General features: G+C 42.0%; 1 protein-coding gene across 1 annotated transcript in view; it reads left to right on the forward strand.

The window, feature by feature from the left end:
* The first annotated feature begins 1,944 nt into the window (after window positions 1–1,944).
* The window catches only part of TRABD2A (TraB domain containing 2A), a 98,162-nt gene continuing 87,687 nt past the window's right edge, over window positions 1,945–12,419 (forward strand). Inside the window, exon 1 of the mRNA XM_044285649.1 lies at window positions 1,945–2,348. Within this exon, the coding sequence (XP_044141584.1) occupies window positions 2,241–2,348 (108 nt within the window). The 5' untranslated portion in view covers window positions 1,945–2,240. The remainder of the gene's footprint in view (window positions 2,349–12,419) is intronic.

The raw sequence follows: 12,419 nt of genomic DNA on the forward strand, positions 1-12,419 counted from the left end.
GGTCTTAAAGGGCGACTCTAATCTTCCTCAGCCAATAGCTGGCCACCTTAGGGTACCTAAAGGGCTTGTGTCACAAAACATTTTATACATTTTTCAAACCAGCAACTGGATGTGAATACTTTTGTAACTGCATGTAATAAAAAATTTTGCATAGCCAGCAAGCTATTCAATAAAATGTATGTGTATAGCACCACCTGCTGTTTGTTCTTTTCCTCATTTTTTTGTCCGTCTCACTGAGCTGGTTGAACATGCTTAGGTTAAATCTTTAACTACCACCAGCCATATGTCCCCTGAGCTGCCAGGCTGAAAATAATCTAGCAGAGCAATTGGAGCATTGAATGCGGAGATATCTGGACAAATGTGAGGTACAAGGCTGGTTCTAGTTTTGTTAGAAAGGTATTGTGGTACTATATGATGTCTGATTTTTGTTTTTTACATCAATCGTGGCATAACCTTTTCAAGGCAATTTCCCCTGTGGAAAGGTGTCTGAGCAATAGGTTTTAGTTTGATAGTGTCCTACAAAGGTGTGCTGTTTCTACGCTCGCCTGCCCATTTACTGATTTCTGTCTGTTTCCTGGATATGTCCCTTTGCTGCCTGTCCTGACCTCTGCCTGATCACTGTTCTGACCCTCAGCTGCTCAGCTGCCTGCCTCAACTCCGACCGTGTATCAGATTGCCCCAACTCTGCCTGCTCTGACCTAGGCTTGTCCCTAGGTACTCCACAACAGTGTTTACCTTTGGACTATCCCCATGCTATTCAAGTAACACAACGGATCCACATCCACTTCATAACAAAGTAACTGTGATGTCAGTCATGATGATGATGAAACTGGTTCCCTGAATTCATTATTTCTCAACCTTCTAGACAAGTTCATAAGGTGTGAAAAGTACTGGACACGGCTGTCATATCTCATACCTTGCTTCGGCGCTCCTGTGTACCGGCCGCTTGGACCTGCCAGTGTTTCCATCCTCCTACACAACAGGCCATTATAGCCGGAGTAGTGCTGCCATTGTTCAAGTGACACAACGGATCCACGTCCACTTCATAACAAACTAACTGTGATGTCAGTCATGATGATAATGAAACTGGTTCCCTGAATTAATTATTTCTTAATCTTCTAGACCAGCTCATAAGGTGTGAAAACTACTTGAATGATGCACTCAACTACCAGTCCTGAAGGCCCTAGTAATCTCATCTTTGACCATCATTAGTTTTCTGCACTTATTTGTTTGGTGAAAATTAACTGTAAAATGGATTAAAGAACCCAAAACAAAGCATAAATAAAGAAAGGTGTGATCTTTTTATTTTAGGCCCTTTTAACTCTGGATTTATTGTTGGTCCATCAAGCATAACCAGTTTTAAAGGAATATATGAATACATCAATAGAGAATATGTATGATATTCTATTACATACATTTCTATCAGGTGATCATTGATGATAATCTTACGTATTAGTAGAATACATGTATTTTTCATAACTGGAATTTTAATAAATGAATTGAATCATAATATTACAATATAAGAGAACAGTAAGAGGTCTGTTGAATAGGCAGCAACACATAATATTCTTACAGGACTGGAATATTTGGTAGCAGTAGAAGGTCCTGGACCTGCACAGCTATTTCATTGTAGATAACAGTATGGAGTGTTATATTTTACCTAAGGCTAGTGGTCGACTACAAGTAGGACACCAATGTATATAATGCAGGATAGCGACCAGATTCCAAGGTGTCCCTTATGCAAGCATACAAGAAAGTCTCAGTAGATCACAGGCATGGGGTTAGAGACTTAAGGGGGGAGGAGAAGTCCTGAGGAGGAGACAATTGTATGGAAGCAAATGCAACAGAAGGGAGGACTAGGAGTGCTGTGCACCTCCCACAACTTTCTATTTCACACTGGGCTTGTGAATGTCCTTCCTCACACTTCTCCAAATTTCAGAGCAGGATGGCTGTGAGTGATGTTTGATCAGATTATTATAATCATTGCAGAATAAACAAACTTGTCTAGAGGCGATAAAAAGGCCACAATGGCACAAGTGGCAGGGACTGCTCTGACTGTCTCATTCACAGGAGGCATCAGGCACAGCTACTTCAGCTCATGTCTAGTTTGAAGACTGGATGATGTTACTTTTTCTGCCCTCACCTCACCTATGCATTTACTGCATACTTTCTCATTCACTATTGGACGTCACTTCTAGCAAGGCTGCGTTTATCCTCTGGTATTTTGGAGCACTGATGATATGATGATAATCATTTGGAATGTACTTTTACAAGCATTTTTGCTGGCACTGGTCAAAGCAAACCAGAGGAGCTCCAGGGACCCTGCCAACTGCAAACTCAACAAGAAAGTAAGTGGAAAGTACTTAGTACTCTGGGAAGGGGGAGGCAGAAAGCATAGTCATTGTACTACTGGGCTTGGAGGCTACTTAATTGCAAGTATTGTATATATGATCCCTTTTATTATGTTAGTATGCTGGAAACCATCATAAAATGTTTGTATCTATCTATTTTGTTATATCTGTTTCTGTATCTATCTATCTCACATCTATCTATCTCCTACCTATCTATCTACTTATCTCATATCTATCTATCTATCTATCTATCGCATATCTATCTACCTATCTATCGCATATCTATCTATCTATCGCATATCTATCTCATATCTATTTTTGTTGATCAATATCATCCGTGTGCTGTCCGCTTCCATATATTAGTTCTGCAAATTATAGAACATGTCCTATTCTGGTCAGCATTGCGGATGAGTCCTTTCTTTTGGTGGGACTGAGAAAAATATAGACTACACATGGAAGATATCTGTATTTTGCAGATTTGTGATTTGTGGACTGAAATAGGGACACAGTTGTGTCTGAGTTAAAATTTATATTTATATATTATTGACAATGTCTCCCTAGACTGTGATGACCTCTGTAAAATTGAAGACTGCTCATAGTTGTGTCCAGGAGCAGCTGCAAGCTCCATAGGTTTTCATATCTGTGAACGATTTCTTCACCAGAGACCAGAGAAATGCTCTTGAAGTATAGGTGAAATATATAAAAATCGGGAGAAATGTATTTACACCAGTGCCCAAGTATAGGCTTAGTAGCAGAATGGATACAAGCAGGACTGTTCTCTGCAGCAGTGAGATTTCTGGTAATTTATAGCCTCAGATTTTGACAACTTGCTACCCGAAAAGAGTTGGCCCACCTAAGTAAAATTCTTAACATAATAATGTCTATGATTATAAAGCGATCATTTGTGTCAAATACAACAAATCCATCCAGAAATGTCTATGTAGCATTATAGACCTAATGATTCTGATTATTATTGATAGTCAGAGCGTTACTAGTGTTACGTAGATAAGCTTGCAGACTAGAAGGATAAGATGGAGAAGACATGTGGCTTGGTTACTGATGTAGGAGTCACTTTCTACACCTCTATTACATCACTATACATACAGTAGTAGTTTTTTTTCTGGTGGTGTTTTCAATAATCTGTTTGGCAGTGTTTATTGTAGCAAACAAAATGGTGAAAAATATTTTGATGGCAGTTTTATGACAACTGACCACGCATGGTAATGCACTGTTGAGGGAGCTTTCTGCACAGTGTGATACTTTATCCCTTCAGCAACCAAGACACAAAACTCCCTGCTGACTAGTGTTGATCATGAATATTCTAATCGCAAATTTTTATCGTGAATAGTGGCACTTCGAGAATTCACGAATATCTAGAATATAGTGCTATGTCTTCAGAATTGCGAACATTCTAGATCTTTTTTCATCAGTACCCATGATCCCTCACTGATTTTTGCTTGTGGGCCAATGAGAAGGCTGCAATATCTTTGACTTTAGGAGTAGTGTTGATCGCGAATTTTCGTATTGCAAATTTTTATCGCTGATTTTCCGATTGCCGATTTTCACAATCAAGAAAATAATGACTAGAGATCACGAATTCTCGAGTTTGCGAATATATGACGAATATTCACCCAAATATTCGCCAAATATCGTGAATTTAAATATTGCCCCTGCCGCTCATCACTGCTGCTGACAACTTTAAACCTGATAATGCAAAGTCATAAGTTACACAAACCCATAAGAAAGGATAACCAAAAAAAGTGTAAAGTGGTGCAGCTGTATCTCACACTGATCGTGAGGTAGCAACTTTGCTGGGTGACCAAGGCAGTATTTCCAGTTGGTGCAGTCCAAGGCACTGTATGGGAAAACACCCACAATTAGCAATTGTCGTGACAACATGCTTATTCCCCATTACCCAAAACTAAGCACTTAAAAAGAATACTTGAATAATAAAACTGGACCTAAAATGGACCTAGTTTACCTATGTGGTAAATAAAGTCCTCTGGGCAGCCCCTGTTACTTTCCAAAGTCACATTTACAATGTGTGCAATTTGCATCATAGAAGTGAAAACTTTTTGAAGTATTTTTATGCATGATTTTAGAAATGTTTGTAGGTTCTAACATGTAAGAAGATACCATTAGCGATGGTCGAGCTGGAATGGTAATCTATTCTACTGATTGTCCTAATTAAAATCAGTAGGTCTGTGATAAGCATGTCAGACAGAGGTGATGTACTTTGCATTAGAAAACTCTGCAAATGCTAATCAGAGTGCAAATCCCGTCAGATAATTTTAGTGTTTGATCATTTTTCCTGCAGTGATACAGTCATGGTCTCAATAGTAGAACTTCCACTATTGACCCATATTGGAAGGACTTGTCAAAAAGCAGTGGTACCCCAAGGAAGACAAAACCTCTAATATTGTATCCCCTGGGTGTGAAGACATGCTGTTTGGTTACATGCACTTGTTGGCTTAGTATACTAAATACAAGCGTTTGCCAGAAGCTTTGGATTCATATGTAACCTATAGGGATCAGTAAAATGTTTTCTTGACAGCTTAAATCTTAATTGGTTGCTATGGCTTATAGCTATTTGCTACTCAGTCAAATCCTATTAAATCTGCACAAGTTTTTTTAAAAGATGGTGCATACAAAATAAAGGCTAGAGCAGGCAATTAATGGGAAGGAACTGTTAATTCCTGATAATTGCTCATCAGCGGAGGAAAGAACTGCATGTAACAATCACTTCCAATGTATTTAGATAGTTTTTTTCGGCAGCAGATCGCAGTATACACAGTACAATCTGCTTCCCAGAAATGATTGAGGTATCTGCATAAACAACAATTTAACCTGAAGAATTTGTGTTTTGCTCATTCATCAGGTAATCTTCGGCACCTTTACAAAGGCTGATAACGTTAGTTCCTGACAATCGGCCCAGTGATTACCCCATGTAAACCTGGCATTAATTACATTACGGAGAAACAGGATTTGTACTAACTGCAATATATACACTACAGTCTAACTTTCTCATTTGTATCTTTACATCTCTGCTCATTCTGAGCTTCAGAGTCCAATAGGCAGACCTACCCAGTGACTGACAGGTGTCTCTGCAAGTAAACCCATATAGAGAAGACTGTCAATCGCTGAGTAAGACCACCCGATGTTTAGATCATTTAGTTACAAGTTATTCTGAATATTTTCCTTAACAACTATAAACGTAGTGTATAATTATAAACTGGTACATTGTCCTGTGTAACTGACTTGTCCCCGAAATGTGTTTTAACTATACACTTTTTAAAGGGCATCTGTCAGCAGATTTGTACCTATGACACTGGCTGACCTATTACATGTGAAGACATCTGTGTTGGTCCCATGTTCACATGTGCCAGCATTACTGATAAAAATTAAGTCTTATTATATGCAAATGAGCCTCTAGGAGCAATGGGGGCATTGCTCTTACACCTAGAGGCTCTGCTATCTTTGCAACTACCCTGCCCTCCCGATTTTGATTGACATGACCAGGCAGTGTAAACATAATCATGCCTGGCCCTGACCTTCTAATGTCTTGCACTGCGCCATGCGCTTCAGTATCCTGTGCAGGTGCAGCACTAGAAAGAGGCTCTCAGTACAGAAGAGAACTGTTCTGCTGCTGTTTTCCTGCACAAGTCATCAACATGGACAAACCTGCAAGTGTGAACTCAGCCTAATGAAACTGTCACTTCCAATACCGATTGCATAATATGGAAATGTAGTTTCTCTGGAAGACAGGAAGGAGTACACATAATTGTGAAGCTCATCTTCCAGGCTGACTCTGAGAAGGTAGGCTTTCTTGTTAGGCAGTGTTTATATACTATTCACAGAGCTTCTTGATGGTCTTGTATTTGCACTTTTTTTTATGTTCCTTATGAAAGTTCTGTCTGGAAATTCAGGCCAAAAGTGCTAACTAGCGCTCATTTGCATCTTAAAGCAAAATGAAACTACAAAGTTTGCTGAAGGTTGTTGAATAGGAAACAAAGAGAAGAAAGTTCTTTGAAACTAGAAGAAAGGTATTTGATATGGTTTAGATCATCATGTGTCTTTATTTGGATAACCAGCACCAGACTTTTTTGAAGTAAGGTTTCATTAAAATTTCAATATACACCAAAGGATTGTAATCCACTTTTTAGATTAAACACTAAACTTGAAACAATTGGCCACACATGCCACCATGCCACCCAAAAACAAAAAATTAGGCTTAGTACCAGTTCTGATCAATTGTAGTATTTATATATGAAAAAAAAACATTACAAAATACGGGACGCCGTTATTAAGACCGGCGTTTTAGACGCTGGTCTTAATAAAGCTCCATCGCTGGCGGACGATCCGCTGAAGTTATGAAGAGGTGCTGGACTCTTCATAACTTCGGCGCATACAGTGCTAATTCTAAAGTAAGACGGCTTCTGAGCTGTCTTACATTTAGATCTTTTTCTACGCCTAAGGGCTCTTTCACATCTGCGTTATAGTCTTCCGGCATAGAGTTCCGTCGTCGGGGCTCTATGCCGAAAGAATACTGATCAGGATTTTCCTAATGCATTCTGAATGGACAGTCCGTCCTTCAGGATGCATCAGGATGTCTTCCGTTCCGTTCCGGAACGTTTTTTGGCCGCAGCAAATAGCGCAGCATGCTGCGCTTTTTGCTCCGGCCAAAAATCCGGAACACTTGCCGCAAGCCCGGATCCGGAATGAATGCCCATTGAAAGGCATTGATCCGGATCCGGCCTTAAGCTAAACGTCGTTTCGGCGCATTGCCGGATGCGACGTTTAGCTTTTTCTCAATAGTTACCATGGCTGCCGGGACGCTAAAGTCCTGGCAGCCATGGTAAAGTGCAGTGGGGAGCGGGGAGCAGCATACTTACCATCCGTGCGGCTCCCGGGGCGCTCCAGAGTGACGTCAGGGCGCCCCAAGCGCATGGATCACGTGATCGCATGGACACGTTATCCATGCGCATGGGGCGCTCTGACGTCATTCTGGAGCGCCCCGGGAGCCGCACGGATGGTAAGTATACCGCTCCCCCGCTCCCCGCTCCTACTATGGCAACCAGGACTTTAATAGCGTCCTGGGTGCCATAGTAACACTGAAAGCATTTTGAAGACGGATCCGTCTTCAAATGCTTTCAGTACACTTGCGTTTTTCCGGATCCGGCGTGTAATTCCGGCAAGTGGAGTACACGCCGGATCCGGACAACGCAAGTGTGAAAGAGGCCTAAAACTGGCATAGAACAATGGTAGATGAGACGCCCACAATTTTAGATCTGGCATGAGCGGGGAAAAGTCACAGTAGCGTTGCAACTAACCGTTGTGCAGCCATCTGTGCCTGAAATGCACATAATTTAGGCAAATTTCAGATTAGTAAATGACCCCCTATATATTTTTCTAGTTTTTTAAATAACCGTCATCAAAATCAATCGGTCTTAGTGAATGGTAATCAGGATTACTTTATTATATTAATGTAAAACGCTGCAAGAAGGGTTACTGGTTGGCATAGGATTATAAATGTCAGTCCGTTAGTGAAGAAGATGGTTACGGGTCCTCAGAATTAGGGCTCCTGCACACGATCGTATTTTCAGTCTGTATCCGATCCATATGCATCAAATGTGGACCCATTCATTTCTGTGGGGCCACAAAAATGCCGACAGTGAGATTCATCAGGAGGGAAATTTCTCTTGTAAAGGGACGGATCTCACTTCAAATAGTACCGATACATAAAACTTGGTTCACTCTGTGCTTAACCCTCCACTAGGTTTTTCATCAGGGATTTGATTACCGAAAAAAATAATAATAATATTCAAACATATATCGCAACCACTAACTTCAACGTCCTAAGTCCTGAGTCCTAAGGATTCATCATTGAAGTCCATTTCACCTGCTTTCCGTTTCCATCTTTTGACTTTTTGTCTCATTGAAGTCGGATTTGTTGCGGTATAATGGATTTTCATGGTATACGTTTAAATACTGTTGTCGGATATTCAAATGTAAGTCCCTGACAGAAAGCCCTGTGGAAGGCTAGACACTGTGTGGACCTGGTCTATGGTTCAGTGGTTCTCAGAACCTAAACAACTGTGAGACTCGGCAGTGCCCATCATTCAGACCTTGGTGTAAAGAAAACACATTTGACCATTAACTAGTAATAGCTGAAAAAAAAGGAAAATACAAAGTCAATAGAATGAACAAAAAATATCTATAGGTCTGACCCTGCCAGCAACTACTAATAAAAATAGCATTTTCCAATGTTATTATCAAAATTGAACCATCTAGCCATAAGAGTATTCCTTTAATAACCTTCATATTCCCCGTGGCTTTACTACTGCCTCCAGCCAAAAACAGTATACCCACCCTTACAGCTCCAACTGGGCAAACCTCATATGTTATTTAAGTAAGGCCTCATGTACGGGGCTTTGCTCTGCATGGTCTCCCACTCTAAAGCCTACCTCCATATCCCATACATTTCATAGGGAGGTACGGTATCTGACGGTTTTTCTGTTATGTGCAGAGCTTTACTCCCCTACAAGTATATCTTCCAGGGAGGGATAGCTTTTTTTTTACATTTATACCAAACAAAACCTGTAAGGCAGCATTATGGACTTCATGTGGCTCCAAACTAAAGCTCATTAAACTTTATCCCATACACAGATGCAGCAGAGTTAACAGTCACAGTCATAACGCGTTAACTAGAAGTGTAACTGTTAACTCTGCTACATCCATACGTAGCTAGTGACAACTTCCAGCACACTTTTGGGTTTTGATCAGGTTTTCTGATGCAGGTTTTGAAGCAAAACCGTCTGTGGATCATAAAAGGATCATTAAAGGGGTTGTGTCACTTCAGCAAATGGCATTTATTATGTAGAGAACGTTAATACAAGTCACTTACTAATGTATTGTTATTATCCATATTGCTTCCTTTGCTGTCTGGATTCATTTTTCCATCACATTATACACTGCTCGTTTCCATGGTTACGGCCACCCTGCAATCCAGCAGCGGTGGTTGTGCTTGCACACTATGGGAAAAAGTGTTAGGCCTCGTTCACACTTCAGTGTTTGGTCAGTGATTTCCATCAGTGATTTGTGAGCCAAAACCAGAAGTGGAGCCTCCGCAGACATGAGGTAGAAGGGAAAGATCTGCTCCTGTTCTGTGTTTAGAGTTGCACCTGGTTTTGGCTCACAAATCACTGATGGAAATCACTGACCAAACACTGAAGTGTGAACGAGGCCTTAGCCAATCTGGTGGCCGGGACAATGTGAGCTCACTGGCGTAGGGATCGCCATAGCAATGGCTATGGGGCCCTATGCCACTGGGGGCCCGGGCTGCCGGCTAAGGATTTTTTTATTTTTTATTCATGTGGCGAGTGGTGGCGTACAGGCGTATCGTCGCAGGCCCCTCCAGCAGGACAGACCGAGAAAGCGCTATCTCTGCAGGCCAGGGCCGTGGGCGGTGTGATACGGGGCGGCCGGAGGCAGAGAGGCGTACCTCCAGTCAGGAGAAGGAGTGGTCCCGCACCCAGTCTGGGCAGAAGTCCTGACTCCTACTGGCCGGAAGTGGAGGAGTCGGAGTCTTGGAGTGTACAGTGAAGCAGTGCGTGCTGCTCGGCCTGGCTGGCAGCGCTGCTGGAGTGTGGGCAGCTGGGCGCACAGAGTGCAGAGCAGATGTTCAAGTGGCTGAGGTGAGGGCTGTCTGACTCTGGCTGGGGAGTGAGGAGGGGACTGGTAAAACTTACTCTGGACTGGAGTCCGACCTGGACCATTATATCTGGGACTGGGGAGGAGGGGGGAGGGCAGGACCCTGAAGGTCTGGACCATTATATCTGGGTAGGAGGGGAGAGCAGGACCCTGGAGGTCTTGACTATTATATTTAAGAAGGGGGGAGCAGGACCCTGGAGGCCTGGACCATTATATCTGGGGAAGAGGGGATATCTGTGACATCAGGGGGTTATATAGTATATGATGCTATTATATGTCATGGTATTATACACGGATATTTGGATGATATTGTCTTTTTAGCATAAATCCCAAGTATTAGGCCTGTACTGAAGGGCCCATGGCCAGAAGAGCCCCTCACCCGCAATCCTATTGCAGGGCCTGCAGATCAGATAACATGCATGATGTATATCTTAGTAGTAATGTTCGGACGCCTTCATATGTGGCAGATTTTTCTGCGACTGTAAATCAGGAATGGCGCTTGGAGATATCCATGGAACACGGACCCTGGTCGCGTGCATGCCGCCATTTTATTTAGTCCTGGAGCAGTGTGGGGATGTTGGGGTGGGAGGTTCTGGAGGGGTGTTTGGGGGGGAGCTCTGGAAGGGGTGGGAGGTTCAAGAGGTATGTGGGGGTGGGAGATCCGGGAGGGGGGCCCATAATTTTTTTTTGCTATGGGGCCTAGTCATTTCTAGCTACGTCCCCTGTGTGAGCCCACTTAGACTTGCGTTTTTTCCTATAGTGTGCAAGCATGGCCACCGCTGCTGGATTTTAGGGTGGTTGTAACCATGGAAACGAGCAGTATATAATGTGATGGAAAAATGAACCCAGCCAGCAAAGGAGGCAATATGGATAATAACGATACATTAGAAAGTGCTTTATATTAACTTTATCTACATGATAAATGCCATTTGCTGAAGTGACGCAATCTCTTTAAGAGAGAACAATAGAGCCACACATTCAGGTTTTTGATGCAGTTTTTTTAAGCCAAAACCAGGTGTGGATTGACAGCTTTCAATGACAGGACCAGGCAGTGGCAAAGCAGCGAGAGAGGGTCTGGCCACAGAAAGGAGTGGAGCTTGGGTGCAACAAGAGCAATTGTGATGCCCTCATTGAACCAAAGGCCCACTTTGCATATTAAGATAATGTATCATAACTCGGGAACGGAGCCTCAGATCAACAAAGGAAAATCAGGGTTTTAATCCGGTGAGCCACAGCTAAGTGTCTGTGCAAACAGTTTGATAGGGAGGTCACTGGTGACAGACTCCCTTTAAATGGGTTCACCTAGCAAATGGCTGAATGGAATTTTTAACAAACTGACATAAGAGAACAATCTTTTACTGAATTATTTAAATTTTGGGTGGAGGGGGATGTTCTTCATATAGAAAGATAACTGCACAGAAATCGTATTTATTCAGCCAAGTGATTGGCATGGACACGAGTCTAATTGACATCTTGTTATGTGTGATCTGTGGGTAGAGCGCTGTTAGGCCGCTTTCACATGGTCAGTGATTTTGAGCCAAAGCCATTAGTAGATCCTACACAGAGATAATGTATAATGGAGAGATTTGCTCCTGTTCTGTTTTTGACCTTCATCTGGTTTTGGTTCACAATCCCTGATGCAAATCACTGATCAAACACTGACAAAACACTGACTATGTGAAAGAGGCTCTAATGAGATCCAGTGGGTGATATAGTTATGTGGCTTGTGCAAGGGTTTTGTTTGCCTTGTGTCTTCCTTTTTACTAGGGACTATTTGTTTTCCCCAGTTCCCATCTCCCTGCCAAGCACTTCATTCACTGGAACCTGACTCTCTTCCTCTGCAGCCAATGATCAGAGGAGCCTCGACATAGCCATTACTGCTTCATTAGCTCCTTTTATTCCATCTCCTGTTCCCTTTATGGCAGTTTCCATTTGCATTTTAATGAACTGAGAATTACACTGTTTGCTCTACCTTTCTTATACAAATTGCACAGTTAGGTTGGATTATACTTTAATATGCAACACCTTTTACGTTGCATGCAAATTCGGAATAACTTCACTCTCATTACTTGTGTTACTAATTACTACAGTTAGACTAGCTTCACAGTAATGTTAATAGCCATTTCTGATACCTTTTATGGCAGAAAAATCATTTGACAATCATATTTATTTCTATCCTATGTATACTTATTTCGATCACCTGAGTTGGGATTATAATTTTTCAGGATCTAAAAAATGCATGGGCACTAACCATCCTGGTGTTTTTGTTTCCTTTTTTTTTTATGGAGTTGAATCAGTTTGGGGGGGGAGGGCGGTCAAAAAAGCGGAAACAAAAATATCTGTGTAAGAAAAAACATT

Source organism: Bufo gargarizans, chromosome 1 (genome assembly GCF_014858855.1).
Source record: "Bufo gargarizans isolate SCDJY-AF-19 chromosome 1, ASM1485885v1, whole genome shotgun sequence".
Classification (NCBI taxonomy): Eukaryota; Metazoa; Chordata; class Amphibia; order Anura; family Bufonidae; genus Bufo; species Bufo gargarizans.